Below are 23,211 nucleotides of genomic sequence, written 5' to 3' on the forward strand. Positions count from 1 at the left end.
ACCATGAATGATTTGGTAAAGGGAATTGAATTAATTATTAATCACTTGTTAAATTGTTCGTATTACCTTTTATTAGTATGTTGAAAACCTTTTTACAAGTCAGGTAGTAAAATTTTCTTCAGCTGTGCAGATTGACTAATATATTACAAAGTGCCTTTAATTTTTTAATTGAATTTAAGTAAAATCCATTTAAATGACCGTGGAGCTTTACATTTGACACAAACAGGCTAATTTTTCCGCAAATGTCAATTTATCAATCGCTTTCAAGATGTAAACATTATTATATACCTTGATTTGATGAATGGATATACAGTTAACTTACTTTCAATTATTTACATAATTATATGCAACAAGGAAAACAGAGTCGGGATTCATTTTACACAGGAGAGAAGAACAGGAGATTGCACATTGTACACCACCATTGTTTATTTACACAATTGCATATTGGATAAAAGTAAAAAGAATAAGCAGTCAATGTGATGCATTCAGTTTTCCACTATCTTCCAAGATTAATTTCTACACTAATTATATTTTACTGTGCAATTGTCCAGCTAGTATTGAAAAAAACAATACACTTGGAATCTCTCCTTCACCTTTCAGGTATGTGGATGCTTTTAGTGGGCAGATTTTCTACCCGCAGCAGGTCACAGTAACAGCACAAAACAACCCAGTTTCTGTGGACGAGCAGCTACCTGTAAAAGCTCCAGTTACAGTGCATTGACATCGTCAGGTTTTCGTGGAGTCTGAGTTTTTTACGGTTATTTGAAAAACCCATGATAAATGATTTTACATATAATGCATTTCAACCTTACAATATATTAAGCATCACAGAGTGTTGTTTTACTATTTACTCGTAAGGCTATTGCTCAGTGAATGGTTCTGTCAAAATAAGGTTGCATGACTTAATTTCTTATCAGGCCAAACGTAGACTGTAATCCTCTGTGGGTCAGCAAATGTGTTGTAATCCTTCCATTCTCACAACATTCTTTTGGCCTCGTGGTACCTTTTTGACTGATTATAAAATGCTGAGGTTAACAAGAGTGTAGGTTGGGCTATGCTCTCGAAGAATCGCAGTGCTCCTGAAAAGGAAAAAGTCTATTAGCTGATGCAATCTGTACCAATAATAGAGAGAAAAATGCACATAATATTTCCAATTTACAAATTGCATTATTTAAAGCCTTCTAATTGTGCTCATTTATTATATGAGGTAATTACATAGAAATCCTTTTCTGATCAATAATACAAAAAACAATACTAAAGTTGCATTGACATGTTGCCACTCAAAACAATCAGAGTTTGATCACTGTGTCTACTCGATGATGTGTTTAATCTCATTCACCAGAGATGAATTTTTAGAGAAATATTTCTTTTGCAGTGAATTATTTTAATCAAAGTAAACTCTCTTGAGTGTTTTCTCTCATCTCTTGTCATGTCAGCTACATACCAATCATCTGTGAAAAATCTCCCCATCAGTGCATCTGTTTGCAAATCTGGATAATAAGCAATTTATATATTCTTTGGAATTTAGGGTCGCAACAATTGTTTTAAATGATATTTTGCAGCTTTAATTGACAAGTGTAGGAGAGATGTGGGAAAGCAGCATCTTAAGTTACTGGATCAGAACACTGAAATATGTTCACTGTATTGAATTGGGGATAGACATAAATGCTGGAGTTGCTCAGCGGATCAGGCAGCATCTCTGGAGAAAAGGAATATGTAATGTTTCTGGTCGAGACGCTTCTTCAGAATCGTCTGAAGAAGGGTCTCAATCTGAAACATCACCTATTTCTTTTCTCCAGAGATGCTGCCTGACCCACTGAGTTACTCCAGCATTTTGTGTCTATCTTTGGTGTATGCCAACACCTGCAGTTCCTTCCTACACTTTGAATTGCAGATGTTGCTTTTCATCTACATTCCTCACCCACTGATCCATTAGCAGATCACTTGTCCTTTGCAAGGACAGAAACATGCAAACGGTCTTTTAAGCCTGTTCAACCATTTACTGAGATCATGACTACTGAGTGAAGATCTGACTCATATAATAACAGCAATCATTTTCATTCATGTGGTGGCTTTAAACCTAGTGAGATAAACATCATAATTTTTCTGAAAAATGTTTTTACAGGCACTCCCCGAGTTAAGTAAGGGTTTCATTCCATGAATCCTTAAACCGGTCAGAATTTATGCAAATCAGAATTACTGACTCTCACTGTTGAGGCACTTTCTGCACTATGTGGCCTTCTGGGTAAGCACTGCTGCCATTGCTGGCTTTTAGTTTAGAGATCCAGCGCGGAAACAGGCCCTTTCGGCCCACTGGGCCCGCGACGACCAGCGATTCCCACACATTAACACTATCCTATACCCACTAAGGACAATTTTTACATTTACCAAGCCAATTTACCTACAAACCTGTACGTTTTTGGAGGAAACCGAAGATCTCGGATAAAACCCACGCAGGTCACGGGGAGAATGTACAAACTCCGTACAGACAGCACCCGTAGTCGGGATCGAACCCGGGTCTCCGGCGCTGCATTCGCTGTAAGGCAGCAACTCTACCGCTGCGCTACCGTGCCTGGTGAGTTCTGTCTCGCCATTGGGGCACTTTCTATGGCACCCGGACTTCTGGCTTGTTAGCGATGCAAACCTGAGTGATTGTATACTGTTATGGAAATGAAAAACCGCCTAGATTGACCAAGGAACCGAGTACAGAATTGTTTACATAAGCGAGAGTTTATGTAAGTCGCCTATTGCTAAAGTCGGGTAGTATATGAAGATAATATTTGATGATATATCCCAAGATGTAATAGGGGATGACCAAATACTCAGCTACATTGCTAGGTTTTAAGGCAAAATGTACAGAAAGCTTGAGGGTGATTTGTCCATCATATTCACTTCAATATTAACAAAGAGAAAATATATTTCTAGTGTTTTTTTGATCCCATTGGGCAGAGTGAGCTGAAAAGGGAAATAAAATGTATCAGTTTTATGCTTCCTGGAGCAAATTTAGAACAACATCATGCATTGTTGCCCAACAAACACAAAGGTGTCCCAGGGATTGGTTCCGAAAATTTCGGACAGTAAAGGATTGGTTGTCTGTATATTGTGATCTAAATTGTTATACTCTGTGCAACAAATCAATTCACGACACAACTCTCCATGTGTTTTAATTGAATCCTTTACATTGTTCTGTGTATTGTGAGCCAAGTTATTCTATTCATTTCTGTTGTGTTGTGAGTCAGTTGGTTGACAATATACAGAAGGGATGTCATGCATTGCCGTGCAATGCACAGAGATATCATGAATTGGTTCACACTACAGAGAGAGCTGTGAGGGATTCAGTCATAACCCCCTTAGAGAGGTGTGTCAGGAATTGATTTATTGCAGAGAGGGAAGTGCAATGGCAGTTCACAACACACAGGAAAGCGAGGAAGGGAGAGATGGGTTAGGAATCAATTCACTACACAGGGAGGAGTATAAGAGCTTGAGTCACTGTGTATATATTGGTCTGGAAAAAAGTGATTTGCGATGCAGACAAAAAGGAGGGAAGGAACATAAGAGACTGCAGATGCTGGAATCTTGATAAACACAAAGTACTGGAGGAACTCAGCTAGTCAGGCAGCATCTGTGGAGAGGATGGACAGACGATGTTTAGGGTTGGGACCCTTCTTCAGATGGGATTGGAATGCAATATATATATTTCTCGGCAAGGGATTGCTTCACGATGCACAAAGAGTGTCAGGGATTGCTTCCCACATAAAGAATTTCATTGTTCCGTTCCCAGGGCATAGGATAACTAAACACGCTTGACCCGTGACAATCTACATGGAGGAGTGCAAGGATTTAGTTCACAATATACAGAAATGAGTCAATGGGCTTGTTTCACAGTGCACAAACAAGAGTGGCTGCGATCGTTTAGATTTTCAGAAAAAGTTGTAAGAGAAGCTTTAAAATACACGCAGAGAGGACTGAAGGGGATTGGTTCACAAGCCACAAAGAGAAAAGAGGGGGAACAAAAGAGGAGGAAAAAAGTCATTTGAGAGAGAGTGATACCGTATGAAAATAGGCCCTCCGGCCCACCAAGTCCACTATCGACCACCCGTTCACACTAGTTCTACATTATCCCACTTTCTTATCTACCTCCTACACATTAGGAGCAGGTTTACAGAAGCCAGTTAAACTACAAACCCGCATGTCATTGAGATGTGGGCGGATACCAGAGGAAACCCGCACGGTCACAGGGAGAATGTGTAAATCAGAGAGGTCGGGATCGAACCCTGACGTTGTGAGGCAGCAGCTCTACCAGCTGCACCACTGTGCCACCCATGCCCATGCCCGTTAAATTGAATACAATTGTGAACGTACGGTTAACGGTTGTGGAAGGCCACGGGGATGTTGCGGTTTGGCACCATTATCCCAAAGTTCAGCGATTCCACAAGGTCTTCATCGGTCGCCACTATTTTGTACTTTCGTACCAGCTGCAGTGAAAAACATTACAAATTAGAAAAGTCCAGGGCCAAGGTGAATTGTTGCATTGAAACAAAGGTTTGGGAGGGTGTCGACGTTCAGCACACACAACGTACCCAGCAGATGGCCAGCTGCAGCTGTAACTCAGCCAGTCGCCGGCCAATACACATCCTTTTCCCAACACCAAACGGCATGTGAGCAAAGGGATTGATCTTATCCTTATCCTGCAGCCAGCGCTCCGGTTTAAACTGCATTCCGTCATCAAAATTCTCTTCATTCCACCCTAATGCGTGGTAGCTTATCGTTAAAGTAGTCTGTAAGAACAAGAATGGGCACTTTTCTCTTATACTTGACATAAAATTATTGCATGACATAAACAGAACTCTGCCTGGAAGCTCATCCATCGTCTGGACTACTGCAACAGCCTCCTCTATGGCGCACCCTCAAAAATCATCAGTAAACTTCAATACATTCAAAACTCCGCTGCCCGTCTACTCACCCACTCCCCGATCCGTGACCATATCACCCCCGTCCTTTACAAACTCCACTGGCTCCCCATCCCCCAGAGAATCCAGTACAAAATCCTCCTCATGACCTACAAAGCCCTCCATAACCTGGCCTCATCCTACCTGACCGACCTCCTCCACAGGCACACTCCCACCTGCACCCTCCGCTCTGCTGCTGCCAATCTCCTATCCCCCCACATCCGGACCAAACTCAGATCCTGGGGGGACAGGGCTTTCTCCATCGCTGCTCCCACCCTATGGAACTCACTACCCCAAACCGTCAGAGACTCCTCCACACTCACCACATTCAAAACATCACTGAAGTCTCACCTGTTCAGTACTGCCTTCAACCACTGAAGGTCACCTCACCTTCTGTCTCCGTTCTCTGTTCGTTTACTTATTTATCTATTTATTCACTTCCCTATGTTCTCTAAATCCCTGTAAAGCGTCTTTGAGTATATGAAAAGCGCTATATAAATGTAATGCATTATTATTATTATTATTATCCACCATTAGTCGTACTAAAACATTATTATAAGTGCAGTTATGCTTTCCCTCCTTCTGAAATGTGGTTATATTGATCCAGAAAGGCTGCACACGATGGAAAATGTGCTGTCCATATGTCTAACTGGGCGCCCACAGTGTTTCCTTACGGGGTGGGGGAGGTCAGGAACAGGTTGGGGAGTGTACGGTGGCACAGTGGCACGGCTGGTACAGCTGGCCAAAGACCTGGGTTCGATCCTGACCTTGCTTGCTGTCTGTGTGGAGTTTGCACGTTCTTCCTGTGACTGCGTAGGTTTCCTCCGGGTGCTTTGGTTTCCTCCCACTTTCCAAAGACATGAAGTTTGTAGGTTAATTGGCCTCAGTAAAGTTTCCCCTAATATGTCAGGCGTAGATAAGAAACTGACATAGAACTAAGTGAAGGGGGTGATCGATGGTGAGCCAAAGGGCCTGTTTCCATGCTGTATTTCTAGAACTAGAACTAAAACAGCGAAACAGAGAAAGCTGGAGCACAGGTAGGCTCTTTGGACGTTTTAGCCTATACCATTCAATACGATCATGAGTGGTCATCTGTCTCAATACCATACTCCTGCTCTCTCCACATACGTTTTGTGACTAAAGATTTAAATATCTCCTTCTTAAATCTATTTGGTCACTTGGCCTCCATAGCTCTCTCTGTGGTATCAAATTCCCCAGGCCCACCACATTCTGTTGAATAAATTTCTCTCCCATTTCTCTTGCCCTGCAATGTAAAGCTGCGACACAGAATGCTGGAGTCCTTGTAAAATGTGTAAGCCACCCTCTGTAGTTCCTTATAACATTTATAAATCAGCATCTGCTGTTCCTTGTATCCTCATGTAAGACTGTAACCCCCTGATTATGAATACCACAGCCAGAGGATATTTGCAGTCTCTCTAGTTTTGTCAGAATTTTGTCCGTTTCAATTAGATTCTCCACAACCACCTTATTTTTCTAAGGTCCAGTAAATACAAACCTAGTCACTTTACCTCTCCTCATATGGCAGACTTGTCAACCCAAGATTCAGAACGTTAGCTGCATTTCTTTGATGGTAAGTTTCGTTTTTGAAAAGGAGACCAAAACTGAACACAATACTCCAAGCATGGTTTCAACAAGACCCTGTATAACCATGGTAAGTCATCCCTACCCATCTGTCACCTGTGCTGAAAGGAACGTACAAGCCTACTTTGGTCCAATCTGCCATCTTCATATACACTGCAACATTATAAACTAGACGTCATGGTCTTACTTGAGAATGAGTGGCAAACGACAAGGCCAAATGAAGCTATAATACATCCTGGATGTATAACTACAATTTTGCTGAATACTTACTCCCTTAGGCAGTAGATAATCACCAAGGAGTGTTTCTTCATCCAAGGTCCGACTTGTAAAGGGAATCGAAGGAGTAATCCTAAACAGATATTTGCCGTGAGTAATTCTCTTATTAAGGTGCTTAGTTATATCAGTATATGTACCAAGTCTGTTAAATTTTCAAAACTTAAAAACTATTATTACATTTTAATCTAAGTGATAAAATAATAGACAATAGACAATAGACAATAGACAATAGACAATAGGTGCAGGAGTAGGCCATTCGGCCCTTCGGCCCTTCGAGCCAGCACCACCATTCAATGTGATCATGGCTGATCATTCTCAATCAGTACCCCGTTCCTGCCTTCTCCCCATACCCACTGACTCTGCTATCCTTAAGAGTTCTATCGAGTTCTCTCTTGAATGCATTCAGAGACTTGGCCTCCACTGCCTTCTGAGGAAGTGAAGTGCAGATGGAGTACAGATTAAGGTGTCATCTTCAAAAATGCCCTGTGTCATGGCTACCCATGATGAAAATATTTAATTTCTTTAGTAGTTCTATTAAAAATTGAATGCAAATAATTATACCTGTATACAATATACTCAAAATTATTTCCTTTTTCTACTTACCTAAAACTGATTTTCAATTCAAATATACTTCCAAAATGTTGCATATTTTAAAACCTGAGGGTTTGCCAATTCTGTTATTCAATGGTCTAATTTATTATGGAAGCTCTACACATAGTTTATTGTGTAAACTATGCTGCAAAATTACTTCCATTCATAATTCTGTAAAGTTCCCAGTCTTAAACTAGATTAATAAAGGGGCTTATCGACTGTGAACTTGATTTAGGAAAGAGGTGTAATTGTGCTTGCAGTGGTTAACAGTATTAAGGACATTCTTGACTGGGATTTAATACTGACAAACAAAAGTGATTTGACTTTGAAAATTTCAATGGAAAGCTCAAACTTATTAAGTCAAACTAACCTCATGGACTCCTTCAGACAAGCCTTTAGGTAGGGCATTTTCCTAATATCTTCTGCAGTTGGGGCCTGATCTTCAGGTAGCACACGCAGCAGTTCCTCATAGAGTTTTTCTTGTGCTTTCGTATTGCGAGAGAGATTGAAGATAGCCCAGAGCAAACTGTTGGCCGTCTGTTATAAAACAGAAACCAGAGAGTGTTAATTCTCTTTGGCAGACTTCTCATTCATTTAATTAATTGTTGCCATTTACAAATATTTTAAGGGGAGATCTTCTAGTTTAAATATGACCCATTTTATGTAGAGGCATTAAATGTGTGAAAGCCACCTTCTAACTTCCTCTTAAAGTGTAATAATGGTGAGATGGATTAATAGAATATCTTGGATATGCTACATAGTTTTGAAATCTATAAGAGCTGTCTTTCAAATTAAACATCCCAAAATCATTAATAATTTTATTGTGAGTATAATATCTGGAAACTCTTTTGTGTTGATGCTTGCATAACCAAATTGCAGAGGTAGTTATCCTTTATTGAAAGCAGTAACACTTGATTAACTCCAGTATCTAGTCCAACAATGTATCAAAAGTCACATCATATAATGCATTCTGTTCTCACATTTCCCACCTGTGGTATAGTCAGATCCTATTTAAATTCATTTGAAAAATTCACTTTCCCGATATTACTGCAGGATTTATTATATTGATCCTTTATGGGCCAACACTGTCTAGCTCAGATAGCTTCAGTTGGTTCACTTTCAATTCATACGTTGACCTTGTGGGAATAGAATGATCGCTGGAACTAAAGCAGGGTTGCTCTAAAAACTGAAGCAAATTGCAGTTGACCTCAATTTAATTTCAAGATACAAGATGATGGATGGTGAACACATTCAAAATCCTGTTTAATATTTCAGATGTAGCAAACAAATTACTGATGCAAGGGATTGATTTGTAACATAAACTCTCCGCATTGTTGTTCATGCTGCAACAAAAGGTACCAATGCCATTTTGAGTACCCACACAAAAATATATTTAACAACCAAATAAAGGTTTCATCTGTAAGAAATATAGCTTTCCTACAATACACATACGTTAACAAGAGATGTCAGGTGGAGGCATATGTTGAAAGTTCAATCAATTAAGTCATGGTACATCATGAAATGTCCTGATTAGGTGTCATTGGTTAGATATATTATACTAATTGAGGCAGTGCAGCGTAGGTTCACGAGATTGATCCCTGGGATGGCGGGACTGTCATATGAGGGAAAAATTGAAAAGACTAGGCTTGTATTCACTGGGGTTTAGAAGGATGAGAGGGGATCTTATAGAGACATATAAAATTATGAAAGGACTGGACAAGCTCGATGCAGGAAAAATGTTCCCAATGTTGGGCGAGTCCAGAACCAGGGGCCACAGTCTTAGAATAAAGGGAAGGCCATTTAAAACTGAGGTGAGAAGGAACTTTTTCACCCAGAGAGTTGTGAATTTGTGGAATTCTCTGCCATAGAGGGCAGGGGAGGCCAAATCACTGGATGAATTTAAGAGAGAGTTAGATAGAGCTCTAAGGGCTAGTGGAATCAAGGGATATGAGGAGAAGTTGGGCACAGGTTATTGATTGTGGATGATCAGCCATGATTACAATGAATGGCGGTGCTGGCTCGAAGGGCCGAATGGCCTTCACCTCCACCTATTTTCTATGTTTCTATGTTTCTATGGATCGAGATGATATTTAGCAACTGTAACTAAAAGCTTTCTCCCATTTTAGCTCTGGGCTGAATCTTTCAGAATCATTTTCAGAATCAGCTATGGATTTTGATCAGCATCTTACCGTCTCCACTCCTCCAATCTGGAGCTCAGTGATGGTTGCATACAGCTCTTTTCTCGATAGTTCACTGCCGTTATAGATATCTGAGAGAAAATCATTGGCAGGGCAAGACGAGTTTCTGTTCAGCCTTTCATCAATGTGGCATTTTGCTGCAAAGTTATACACAGAGAAAGCATAAATTCAATCAAGTGTAAATCACTTTTGCCATCACTTTTGAGCCAGATTGAGGTGATCATGAAATTCACCAGGACACTTCCTGTCATGAGTCAGCCTTGCAATCTAACATAATTTCCACATTAAGCTCACACATGATGACCTCATTCAACATTGCAGGAAAATTGCATATCTGTGTGGCATTCCTCGGACAAGGTTTGTGAGACCAGTGGTGAAGAGCCAATCTTCCCATCCCACAGTGAACCACTCCCAAACACCTTTAAACTCTTGGCCATCCCTGATCTACGATCCCTGTTTTCTTTACTGCTAAGCATCTCCACCCCAAACATCTTCATGCCGGCCTCCTTGAGCCTACCCCATCTCCATATCTTCATGTCTGCCTTTTTGACCTATCCCCCCATCTTCATCCCAGCCTCTGCCATCCCTCCATGCAAAGAGTGAACATTTTTAAAGCGCAGATTCTGAAAATCTGAAATAAAAACAGAAATTGCTGGAAACACTCAGCAGTCAAGCAGCATCTATGAGTTCACACTTCCTATGAGAGATCCATTCCCAGTTCTAGCAAACGGCCTTCAACCTGAAGAAATATTGATGAAGCTTTATTTTAAGACAAACCCCTTTAAAAATATATATCTCTGGGATCAGATCCCTGGATGTTCTCATCAGGAAATCCAAGGCCATCAAAATTTTATTTTCCCCATCGGGGTTTTATGCTTCCTTCCACCAACATAGTGAAGAAAGGCTGCATATTTAAAGTGCGAAGGGGAAAGTTTAATAGACAATAGGTACAGGAGGAGGCCATTCGGCCCTTTGAGCCAGCACCGCCATTCAATGTGATCATGGCTGATCATTCTCAATCAATACCCCGTTCCTGCCTTCTCCCCATACCCCCTGACTCAGCTATCCTTAAGAGCTCTATCTAGCTCTCTCTTGAATGCATTCAGAGAATTGGCCTCCACTGCCTTCTGAGGATGTGTAGGGCAAGTTTTTTTACACAGTGGTTAGTGAGTGCCTGGAACATGCTGCCGGGGTGGTGGTTTAGGCAGATGGGACAGTGGCATTTAAGAGACTTCTGGATAGACAAAAGCCATGGATATGCAGTGAATGGAGGGATATGGATGATGGGCAGCGATATTATGGGCTGAAGGGCCTGTTCTTATAGACAATAGACAATAGACAATAGGTGCAGGAGTAGGCCATTCAGCCCTTCAAGCCAGCACTGCCATTCAATGCGATCATGGCTGATCACTCTCAATCAGTACCCCGTTCCTGCCTTCTCCCCATACCCCCTCACTCCGCTATCCTTGAGCTCTATCCAGCTCTCTCTTGAAAGCATCCAACGAACTGGCCTCCACTGCCTTCTGAGGCAGAGAATTCCACACCTTCACCACTCTCTGACTGAAAAAGTTCTTCCTCATCTCCGTTCTAAATGGCCTACCCCTTATTCTTAAACTGTGGCCCCTTGTTCTGGACTCCCCCAACATTGGGAACATGTTGTCCTGTACTTTTCTATGATCTATATGAAACATGGCTGCTATTAATTTCTATTCCTACAAGTCATAGGCTAACAAACAGATAATTTTGAACAGGAAGCTTTTTTTTGATATTTTGTTCATTTTCTACAGTCAGGTAAGTTTTTAGGTGTCACTAGTCTTGTTATATCATTATTGCACGACATATAAGCAAACAAGGAGTGAGACAGCAATGTGTTGTTTACTTGGGAAGCAAAACATATGGACTTGAGGGTTAATATCTACATCTCGTCATGTTGAAAATGTTTTATCTTCACTAATCTGCTTCAGCTGTTTTCACTACTGAAACAGGAAAGTAGGTGCGTCAGTCAATAGTGCCTCGAATGAATAAGCTATGTGCGTAACAAGAGCTGCATATCCATGTCAGTTCAATGACCCCAGCCAATACCTCCTGTTAACCTCAGACGATTATAAACACTTGGCTCCAGTGCCCTGTTCCAGTTCATGCAGTTTATTAGTGCAAATCTGGGCTGACCCCATGTGTGCCATTCCAGTGAAGAGGCTCCACGTTCAGTGGTCAAACACATGACACAGGTGACTCTAAATTTCTCTTTTGGAACTGAATAAAATGCATGATATCCTAAAAAATACAGACCTTAAATTCAACACTAACTAACACCTTGATGCTTTGATAGTAGGTGATATTTCATAGAACATTGTAGAGCATTGGAACAGGCCCTTCGGCCCACAATATCAGTGCCAAACATGATGCTAAGACCTACTCTTACCTTCCTGCACATAATCCAGATTCCTCCATTCCCTGCATATCCTTGTGCCTATTCAAAGGCCTCTTAAATACCACTATCGTATCTGCCTCCACCACCATCCCCAGTAGTATGTTCCAGGCACTCTCCAACCTCTGTGTAAAAAAACCTGTCCCGCGCATCTCCTTTACATTTGTCGCCTTTCACGTTAAAGCTATGCCCTCTAGCATTTGAAAAAAAATTCATTCTGGGAAAAAGGTTCTGACTGTCTACCCTATCTAGGCCTCTCATTGGAGACCCTCGGAGAATCTTTAATCGGACTTTACTGGACTTTATCTTGCACTAAACATTATTCCCTTTACCCTGTATCTGTAAACTGTGGGCGGCTTGATTGTAATCATGTATAGTCTTTCTGCTGACTGGATAACACGCAACAAAAAGCTTTTCGCTGTACCTTGGTATACGTAACAATAAACTAAACCAACTAACTTACTGGAAGAAATATAGTTTTCCTACGTACTCACACATACTTATAATGATAGATGTCAGGTAGAGGCATATATTGATAGTTCAATCCATTACGTTATGGAACATCATGAAATATCTGGATCAAGTGCAAATGGTCAGATACATTACATCTGGATGCCTGACCGACTGAGTGCTTCCAACATTTTCTGCTTTTATTTCTTATTTCCGCTGACTGGAAAGCACACAACAAACAAGCTTTTCACCAAAGACACTGGAGGAACAAGACGGACCACTCAGTTGAAATCGCCTATGCTGAAGTGTAGTACGCAAAGGAGCGTAACGGCCGCCATTTTAGTAGGCAAAACCAGCCGTTCGTTATGCCCCTCGCAGTGTAATCAGTGTTTTGGGGGAACAGTATGTGTGATGATACCATTAAAATGCAGAATATATCTCACCTATCAATTCACAGATCTTTGTTATTTTTCTTTTAAAATGTTTCTGCAAGTTTCTGCCTACTAAAATGGCGCCATGACATACTACGGTTTTTAGGGTCGAGTGGTCTATCTTGCTCCTCTAGTATCGTTGCTTTTCACTGTATCTTGGTCCATGTGACATTAAACTAAATTAACTATTACATCCAGAGCAAGCAATGCTGCTTACTGCACACCAACTTGACCTTGATCATGGCATTCAGGCCAAACTGATTTGGTGCCTAATTAAGGTGGAATTTCAATGAGCTTCATGAAAATAACAGGGTATGTAATTCACATATCCCCTAAGGGGATACATTACATGTAATAAGAAAAACATTGCAATATGCAGCAATTGCTGTCGGGTACCAGTTTGAGAATTTTAGCTCTTCAACAAATATTAAACTACCACATCGTTACTGAAAAAAAATCATAAGTAACAGGTTTATTAAATGAGAAACAGTAAGGAACTCAAGTCACAATTGCTGTCGGAAATGATTCCTAACAGCATATGAAAATTGTACTCCCATCCTTGATCAAGTTGCCAACAAGACATTAAGTTGCCTCGAACTTTAGACAATAGACAATAGGTGCAGGAGTAGGCCATTCAGCCCTTCGAGCCAGCACCACCATTCAATGTGATCATGGCCGATCATTCTCAATTAGTACCCCGTTCCTGCCTTCTCCCCATACCCCCTGACTCCGCTATCCTTAAGAGCTCTATCTAGCTCTCTCTTGAACTTTCTAACTTTCTCCACAGGATAAACTTATGGGAGAGCAGAGAGAACAAGATTCACCCGATCTACAATAAGATTTGAACTAAAATTAAACGTACTGTAATTCCTTCTATTTCAAATATTTCAAATTCACTGACTGTTGAGAGACAAAACCCCCAGAACAATGCTTTGAAATTGTGCTTTCAGATATTTGTAGCTGCATAAACATTTTTTAATTGAGGAATGAAATATGTTCCAGGTTCTGGGCTTTAGAGCAAGGGGTCAACAACCTATGACTGCCTGTTTCTCTACGGCCCGTGAGTTTAATAATGATTTTTGCAGTTTTAAAAGGTTGAAAAAAATCAAATCAAGAATAATTTAGAGTCTAAACTTTAGACTCACACCAAACTTTTTGTATACAGAGAGATGTGGGTGCCTGAAACCCGCTGTCATGGGTCGTGGTGCGGGCAAACAGGACAGCGGCATTTAGGAGGCTTTGAAGGAGACGCATGGATATGCAGGGCAGGGGATGGATCATATGCAGGCAGTTTAACTTGGCATTGTGTTTGGCACAGACACTATTCTAGTTCTCGTGACCGTCCGCCGTTCCCCCCTCCACACACTGGTCAAGATGTCGGGCTCACTCGGCATCATTGTGAGCCCGACATCATTCTTTGAGGATGTAACTAGGAAAATTGACAGGGGAGAGCCGGTGGATGTGGTGTACCTTGACTTTCAGAAAGCCTTTGACAAGGTTCCACATAGGAGATTAGTGGGCAAAATTAGAGCACATGGTATTGGAGGTAGGGTACTGACATGGATAGAAAATTTATTGACAGACAGAAAGCAAAGAGTGGGGATAAATGGGTCCCTTTCAGAATGGCAGGCAGTGACTAGTGGGGTACCGCAAGGCTCGGTGCTGGGACCACAGCTATTTACAATATACATTAATGACTTGGATGAAGGGATTAAAAGTACCATTAGCAAATTTGCAGATGATACAAAGCTGGGTGGTAGTGTGAACTGTGAGGAAGGTGCTATGAGGTTGCAGGGTGACTTGGACAGGTTGTGTGAGTGGGCGGATGCATGGCAGATGCAGTTTAATGTGGATCAGTGTGAGGTTATCCACTTTGGTGGTAAGAATAGGAAGGCAGAGTATTATCTGAATGGTGTCAAGTTAGGAAAAGGGGACGTACAACGAGATCTGGGTGTCCTAGTGCATCAGTCACTGAAAGGAAGCATGCAGGTACAGCAGGCAGTGAAGAAAGCCAATGGAATGATGGCCTTCATAACAAGAGGAGTTGAGTATAGGAGCAAAGAGGTCCTTCTGCAGTTGAACAGGGCCCTAGTGAGACCGCACCTGGAGTACTGTGTGCAGTTTTGGTCTCCAAATTTGAGGAAGGATATTCTTGCTATTGAGGGCGTGCAGCGTAGGTTTACTAGGTTAATTCCCAGAATGGCGGGATTGTCATATGTTGAATGACTGGGGCGACTAGGCTTGTATACACTGGAATTTAGAAGGATGAAAAGAGATCTTATCGAAACGTATAAGATTATTAAGGGGTTGGACACGTTAGAGGCAGGAAACATGTTCCCAATGTTGGGGGAGTCCAGAACAAGGGGCCACAGTTTAAGAATAAGGGGTAGGCCATTTAGAACAGAGATAAGGAAAAACCTTTTCAGTCAGAGAGTTGTGAATCTGTGGAATTCTCTGCCTCAGAAGTCAGTGGAGGCCAATTCTCTGAATGCATTCAAGAGAGAGCTAGATAGAGCTCTTAAGGATAGCGGAGTCAGGGGGTATGGGGAGAAGGCAGGAATGGGGTACTGATTGAGAATGATCAGCAATGATCACATTGAATGGCGGTGCTGGCTCGAAGGGCCGAATGGCCACCTCCTGCACCTTTTGTCTATTGTCTATTGTGATGGCCGCTGCTTCAGCCCCGCTGCCCCCGGGAAGTCCCTCACATCCAGGCCGGGGCCTCCTGGCAGCAGGTTGTGCAGTGCGGACCCAGACCCAGACCCGTCCCCGTACCCCCGGGCAGGATGTGCAGCGCGGATCCATCCCCGCCGCCGCCGCCACCGTCCGTGGCAATGCCGGGGGAAGGGGATGTGTCAGGGGCACATGAACTGCCAAGTGAGGGCGAGGAGGAGGAGGAGGAGGGAGGGAAATTGTGGGAAGAGGAGAGGCTAAAAAATATTTTAAAATAAGTATATTTTTGCTTTTTTATGTCTCTAACCAGCCTGCTGCTTGTTCATTAATTCATGATCCGGCCCACAGTAACAAAAAGGTTGCCCACCCCTGCTTTAGAGCATTAATTTTTCAGAACATTTATGTTAGCATTTATGTACGGCCGGCATAGTGGCACAGCTGTCAGAGCTGCTACCATACAGTCCAGATGCCCGGGTTTAATCCTGACCTCAGCTGCCCTCTGTGTAGAGTTTGCATATTCTCCCGGTAACCACATGGGTTTCCTCTGGTTTCCTCCCACAATCCAAGGATATGCTAGTTTACAGGTTAATTGCCCTCTATAAATTAACTGTAGTGTACAGGAGTGAATGCAAAAGTGGGATGACACAGATAGTGTGAATGGGTGGGCAATGGTTGGTGTGGACTCAGTGGATTAAAGGACCTGTTTCCATGCTGTATCTTTCAATCAATCAGTCAACATTGCTTCCACAAAAAAACAACTTATCCATACATATTATTAATTCGGGGTATATACCTGATTTGAATATGGTATCCCAAGCTTCTGTATGGTCCTTCCAAATCTTCGTATTAAATCTTTTATGAATTTCTACTGGAGTCACCATCATTTTACCAAATGTATTCATCATCTAAAATATGTAGAAATGTAAAGAAAAGCCATATTACATACAATGATTAAATTGCCTACTTTTTATTGAGTGTTTCTTCTTTCCTCATCAGGATGTGAATGGCAATGGTAATGCTGGCATTTATTGTCCATCCCCTAATGCCCTTACGAAGTTAGTGGCGAGATACCAACTTGAATCCCTGCAGTTCTTTTGAGAATATAATATTGTGGAGTAAGAAGTTTCAGGATTTAGACTCAGCAATAATGAAAGGAAGGCAATATATTTTGAGGTCGGAATGGCCTGCAACTTGGAAGGAGTATGCAAGTAATGGTAGAGTCATGGAGTCATAGAGTGATACGGTGTGGAAACAGGCCCTTCGGCCTGACTTGCTCACACCGGCCAACATGTCCCAGCTACACTTTTCCCTTTCAGCTCGAACCTATGTCCTCTGGACCTCGATTCCCCTACTCTGGGCAAGAGATTCTGTGCATCGATCCGATCTATTCCTCTCATGATTTTAGTCACCTCTATATGTTATCATGTAGAGCACCAAGCAAGTAATGATATTGTTAGCTTCTAAAGCTTCTAAAGCACGAGAGCTCATGGGTTTGGTAGATGTTGTCAGAAAATAACTGTGGTGTATTTTGTGGATGATATACACAGCAGGTAAATGGTAGAAAGGAGTGAAACTTTAAGGTGATGATGGTCAAATAAGCCAAGCCAAATCATCTCGATTTACTAGATGATATTGTTCCTTAAATATTGGTAGAGCTTTATTTCAGATTTGGCCCAATGCTATAATGCAGTCTAGAGAGAGTCATCCTGGCAAAACCAAATTAAGCTTCAGTCACCAAGTTATCATTTTTTGATGATTGGTAATAGACTGGGCAGTATTCAACTAGATTGGATTTGTCCTGCATTTTGTGGACAAATTCAAGAACTTCCTACCCATCAGTATTGTGAGTGGTAGCTTTACCAGAAGTGCTGAAGTGGCAATTAGGAAAGTTGTGTTTTATTCTCTGCTTTCATTTGATTACTTGTACCTCTAAAATGCATTATTCGCCTTTAAATATGTGCATCTGATAACATATGTTCTTTTTGTGTCAATTTGTTCATGTCAACAAAGATTTGGCTGATCAATATACAATCATTTTAGAAACATAGAAAATAGGTGCAGGAGTAGGCCATTCGACCCTTTGAACCATTCAATATGTTCATGGCTGATCATCCAAAATCAGTACCCCATTCCTGCTTTCTCCCCATAATCCCTTGATTCTGTTAGCCTGAAGAGCTATATCTGACTCTTGAATATATCAGTCATACATCAGTCAATAGATTTAGAACAATTATGAATATCAAATGATTGTTATATTTAATGAATCTGATACTTCACTTGTGAAACTGATTGTTTTACAGAAATAGTATTTTTGTTGGGACAGGTTGTCAAGCTACCTTAAAATCATTTCCTGCAATGCACTTACAATTTTAATTGCCTGAATGAAGTTCAAAGATTCTTCACCCACGTTTTGTTCCAGAAGACCAAATCGTTTATCATACAACACCAAGCAAATAGCTATAATTAGAAAGTTGTTGATAAGTGCATAATGCAATTCTCAGATGCATCCTAAATACATAATCTATTATGTTGCACTTGCCCTTTACACCTTTTGTCTCTCAATGATTCAGCAAAGTCTAAAAATATTTACTTGCAAAGGATTATTAGTATCGCTATATATAGTTTCCAAGCAGTACAAAACAAAAATTGCCTGACAAGGTATGAAAAATATTTAATAGTACATAGTTACTTATTTGGAGCAATAAGCTCTTTGTTCAGATTCTGTGGGTGGAGTACTGAACTGAACTGCTTTCCCAGAACACTCGGGGGGGGGGGGGGAAGTTGGAAGGATAGTTAGAAATAATCACGCTCTTGCCTATCACACAATTTTCATTAGTTAATCACTGACTAATAAAAATAAGAGACCGTCATTTCCGGGGAATGGAGAATGTCTTGGGTAATCTTGAATTTGTATAGAGAGTCAATACCAAATAAAGGGACGATATTAATGCTAAAACACTTTTATGCCGTTTATGGCAGATTCAGTCAAAGCTTCATAATAAACAGATGTGTATTGTAACTTGATCTCGCAGCACAGGTACGATAGAAACCAGTAACCTCAGTGTAAATCACAAACTCTTCCCCGCAGCTGGGAATAAAGGCTTGGATTGAGCATTTACAACATAGTTTGTTGGACATACCCAGGCAGCATCTGTGGGGAGAGAAACAGAACTGACGTTTCAGGTTGTTTTGTTTTTTTTGCACAGAACATCTGCCTAATTTGCTGAATATTTCCAGCGGGTTTTTTTTCGTTTGAGATTTCCAGAAACGCAGTATTTTGCTCGTGACTTAAGCAAGCCTTTTCACATTCTGCCCCCTTAAAAAACCTTGTGTGTCAACCAGTGGACAGATCAATAGTAATGATTAAATTGCGTGACTGAGCTCTTCACTCGAATCATTAACTGTTTCACTTGCGAACGTTTTTCTCCAGAGATGCTGCCTGACCCGCTGAGTTACTCCAGCTTTTGTGTATAACTGTAGAATACTTCCCCGTAAAATAAACTACAAGTTGTTAAACAATCTTTACTACCATTGTTTACTCTAATTTTATCGAGATTATTTTCTAAATAACTTTATCTGAACAACTATGCGGTGAATACAACGAGTAATAACAATATTCATTTGTTGCCAAAAATCAAAGACAATTGCGATGTAGCACTTTCTAAAGCACTTACTTTCAAAGGACCATTTGTTCAGCTCCTGATATAAATCGTCAACTTTGCCTGTCTCGTCGCGAAGCGTCTCTAATCTTCGGATAAAATCTTTCAGAACCTGAGAATTGTGCAAAAAAAATTAACAGAACAAATTAAAGCACACATTCCAACTGGCAGTTCCGGGATTAGAGATGCCAGGGGGTTAGGATTCGAGTTACTCCAGCATTTCGTGCCTATGTTAGGATTCCTGGACCTTGTTGGGTCTCTCTGTCAGTCTGATATTTAAGTTGATTTGGAGCGCAAAGTGTGTTTCTCAGAGCACGAACGCAACTCCTCGTCACAGACAACTGGGGGTAGAGTTAGCAAATTGTTAAGCCTTCTCCACATCATTCTGTCCCGACCCATCTTTGATCCAGATTCGTTTCTATGCAGCCCTTTATCCTGATTTTGGGCAAGTTCATTTTAACTTGTTCTCTCTCGTTTCCCCTGACTCTCAGACCACGTTTTAACCCAGACTCACAAGACCCGAAACGTCACTTATTCCTTTTCTCCTGAGATGCTGCCTGTCCCACTGAGTTACTCCAACTTTTTGTGTCGATCTTCTCATTTAACCCTCCTTTTGATTTATTTCCGTGATCGCCGCTTTGGGAATGTTACCCTCCGATATCAACCCCTGCACACAGCTGGTCGAGTAACTGTTCTCGCTGTTCACATCACCGCTACTCATCGCCCCTCCCCAACATTGCCTCCGTGGATGAACATTGATCGGGTGCCGGGTTAAATATACTGAGGTACTTACTACCTGAATAAACACCGACATCAGAAATGTCACGCGAATCAGGAGAAATACACTGATTAAACAAATACATCTCTGTGTAGGCTGCAACGGTGTGGTTTGAACACAGTTCCACAGCTCTCCCGTTTAAATAATTTAACATTTACAAGGTAACAATAGAACATATTGTTATTGTTAGTATTTGGGTACTGCATTGTATTGCATCATGCCATCGTAGGACGGGGGAGGTCCTTCTTGTTTGATTCACATGAATTCACATCAAGAGTTGGAAATCGTGGGATAATTTGAGGGCAGTCAATAATTGTGAATAAATCGAGAGACCACGAGGAACTGCAGGTGCTGGAATCTGGGGCAAAGCACAGAGTGCAGGAGGAACTCAGCGGGTCTGGCAGCACCTGTGGAAGGGATGGACAGGTGACGTTTGGGTCGGAACCTGAAACGTCGCCTGTCCAGTCTGGAGAAGCGACTCGACCCGAAACGTCACCCATTCCTTCTACCAAGAGATGCTACTACCTGTCCCGCTGAGTTACTCCAGCATCTTGTGTCTATTCCCTCCACAGATGCCGCCTGAGCCGCTGAGTTCCCCCAGCACTTTGCGTTTAGCTTGTGAATGAACCCGCGGAAGTAGTGGTGTGTAACAGTGGTGTGTGTGTGTGTGTGTGTGTGCGAGAGTGCTCACAATAAAAGTGTGTTTACCCCATTGATTTTTCCGTCCAGTTTTACTATCTCTGTTGGCTTCATCAACTTTTTTTGAAATACGCTCCTTACTCGTTGCCACTCCTTTCCTTCCCTAAAGCCAAGATAACGAAATAAAACGGGGGGGATCTTTGAGTCACAGCCACTCGCGATTATTGAAGACGTCGCCCTGCCTGCCTGCCTGCCTTTGGAAATGTAGGATTCAGATATAACTGATTATTCGGGGCAGGTGTGTCTGATTTCCCCCCCCAACTTCTCCAATACGTACGCGGCATCACATATTGTATCTATTAGCAATAAACGAGGCTCGGTTGCGGTTCCATTTCGATATATGTGGATTAATAATTAAACGAATTCTACATGTCGATGATTATTACTACATCACATAGAAATACGTTTTACAAAATAAATAAAGTGTTTAGTTGTATCTGGAATTTTTTTTTGCGAGGAATAATTTAATAAAACATCGAACAGTACAGTGTGTAGGAAGCAACTACAGAAGCTTGTTTATACCGAAGGGTTTAGTCTGAAGAAGGGTCTCGACCCGAAACGTCACCCATTCCTTCTCTCCTGAGATGCTGCCTGACCTGCTGAGTTACTCCAGCATTTTGTGAATAAATACCTTCGATTTGTACCAGCATCTGCAGTTATTTTCTTATACTGAAGGTAGATACAAAATCAGCGAGTCGGGCAGCATCTCTGGAGAAAAGGAATGGTGACGTTTCGGTCCAAACCCTTCTTCAGACTATTGGGTCTGAAGAAGATGGGTTTCGACCCAAAACATCACCCATTACTTTTCGCCAGAGATGTTCCCTGACCCACTGAGTTACACCGGCATTTTTGTGTCTATCTTCGGTGTAGAACAGTGCAGCGCAGGAACAGGCCGTTCGGCCCACAATATCCGTGCCGAACATAGCGGCTGATTAAAATAATCTCATTTTGCCGGCAAATCATCCATATCCCTCCATTCCCAGCCCACCCATGTACCTTTCTACAAGCCTCTGAAATGCCACTATAGTGTGTGCCTCCGACAACACCATCTGGCAGCGACCCACCAACTTCCAGATACCCACCAACTTCTGTGTAAAAAACGTGGCCCGCACCTCTTTACATATTAACCCTCTCGCCCTAAATCTGCTCCCTCGAGCCTTTGACATTTCCCCTGAAGAAGGGTCTCGACCCGAAACATCACCCATTCCTTCTCTCCCGAGATGCTGCCTGACCTGCTGAGTTACTCCAGCATTTTGTGAATAAATCGATTTGTACCAGCATCTGCAGTTATTTTCTTATAATATTTGACATTTCCCCTCCGGGGAGGGGGAGGGGAGGGGAGGGGAGGGGGTTCTGACTATCCATCCTATTCTATGCCTCCCATAATTGTATCTACTTCTAACACGAGTGGTGATCGATCTTCAGTGACAGCGACGATGTCCTTGTACTCACAGTATGAGCAGCCCATACGCCTCATTCCTGTAGTCTCTGTAAGCTTTCCATGGTTTGATCTCCAGGCGCTGCGGGTAGTTGCTTTCTTTGCGGAAAATTGCTTCCAAGAGGCAGGGGGCCCCGACGTGCACGGATTCAAAGGGACCCAGTTTCATCTTAAAAATCTTCCCGAACTTCTTATGAAATTCCACCTGTAAAAGAAAACGGGCGCTGAGCGAACGCTTGGGAAACGCGCGGTGAAAATTGGGTGCTCCTCAACCTCCCATTCACAAATTGCGACTGTTCATTTAAATTTTAACAACACACACCATTTGGCGTTTTGACCCTGTGCAATTAGCCGCCGTATTTTCAGCAGATAATGGTTCATTCATACTCTACAACCCCGCAGATAACTCCCGTGCTAATCGTCTGCATCGCCACATTTACCAGCGTTGTGTGCTGTTTTTGGAGCCCTCCTCTCCTCATGATCTCCAGCAAACTTCCCACCACCGGCCACCTGATGGGACCCGGGATGGAGTTGTGCTCGCACGGTACCAGTGCTCCTTTAAAGTCACTACCGTGTGTGGAAATCGGAATGGTGTGCCTAAACTTGTCACCTTTCCTGAAAAGTCGCAGGAACACGTTTGCGTTTTTAACCTGAAATCGCATTTTTTTTTAAAACCCCCCACAAAAACAAAACGTCCGACTGTAAATCCCCGACAACAAATTAGCAGTCTCGACGGCTCTATTTTGCAATGGCATTTTCTCACCCAATATATAGATGCATTGGCTGGTACACCTCTCAACCTGTGTCCAATCAAAGGCGTCACTTGGTTGGTGTGGTTGACGAGCCTACCATTTATTGATGGGGTTTTTTTTTCCGCGAACACGTGCAGAGCCTGGCAGATTCTGGGAATGAACTCAAGCACACTCTGAGCCTCTCCAAGTTGGCCGTCTCACCTAACTCGGAGTGCTCCAGGCTGTGGCTTCAGTCAACATCGGGGCACTGCAGTTTGCAATTGTTTTGAGTAGAAAAGAGAATCGTG

General features: G+C 42.0%; 1 protein-coding gene across 1 annotated transcript; it reads right to left on the reverse strand.

The window, feature by feature from the left end:
* Positions 1 to 121: 121 nt before the first annotated feature.
* Positions 122 to 22,834, reverse strand: cyp24a1 (cytochrome P450, family 24, subfamily A, polypeptide 1). Its single transcript, XM_078419334.1, has 12 exons — positions 22,613 to 22,834; positions 22,187 to 22,377; positions 20,744 to 20,837; positions 19,273 to 19,369; positions 17,964 to 18,055; positions 16,392 to 16,503; positions 9,608 to 9,753; positions 7,789 to 7,955; positions 6,822 to 6,900; positions 4,581 to 4,778; positions 4,363 to 4,475; positions 122 to 1,079 (listed from the first exon to the last, which is right to left on the reverse strand). Exons 1-11 carry the CDS (start codon positions 22,832 to 22,834, stop codon positions 4,365 to 4,367), a joined length of 1,509 nt encoding a protein of 502 aa, XP_078275460.1. The 3' UTR covers positions 122 to 1,079; positions 4,363 to 4,364.
* Between the last annotated feature and the right edge of the window lie 377 nt (positions 22,835 to 23,211).

Source organism: Rhinoraja longicauda, chromosome 22 (assembly GCF_053455715.1).
Source record: "Rhinoraja longicauda isolate Sanriku21f chromosome 22, sRhiLon1.1, whole genome shotgun sequence".
In the NCBI taxonomy this organism is placed as follows: Eukaryota; Metazoa; Chordata; class Chondrichthyes; order Rajiformes; family Arhynchobatidae; genus Rhinoraja; species Rhinoraja longicauda.

Excerpts from the sequence above, each read along its gene's own strand:
- cyp24a1 (XM_078419334.1), bottom strand. The coding sequence starts at position 22,834 with ATGCGATTTCAGGTTAAAAACGCAAACGTGTTCCTGCGACTTTTCAGG. Across the intron at positions 9,754-16,391 it reads GGATACCATATTCAAATCAG|CAAAATGCCACATTGATGAA; the intron begins GTATATACCCCG and ends ATAACTTTGCAG. Across the intron at positions 4,779-6,821 it reads ATTATCTACTGCCTAAGGGA|ACTACTTTAACGATAAGCTA; the intron begins GTAAGTATTCAG and ends TTGTTCTTACAG.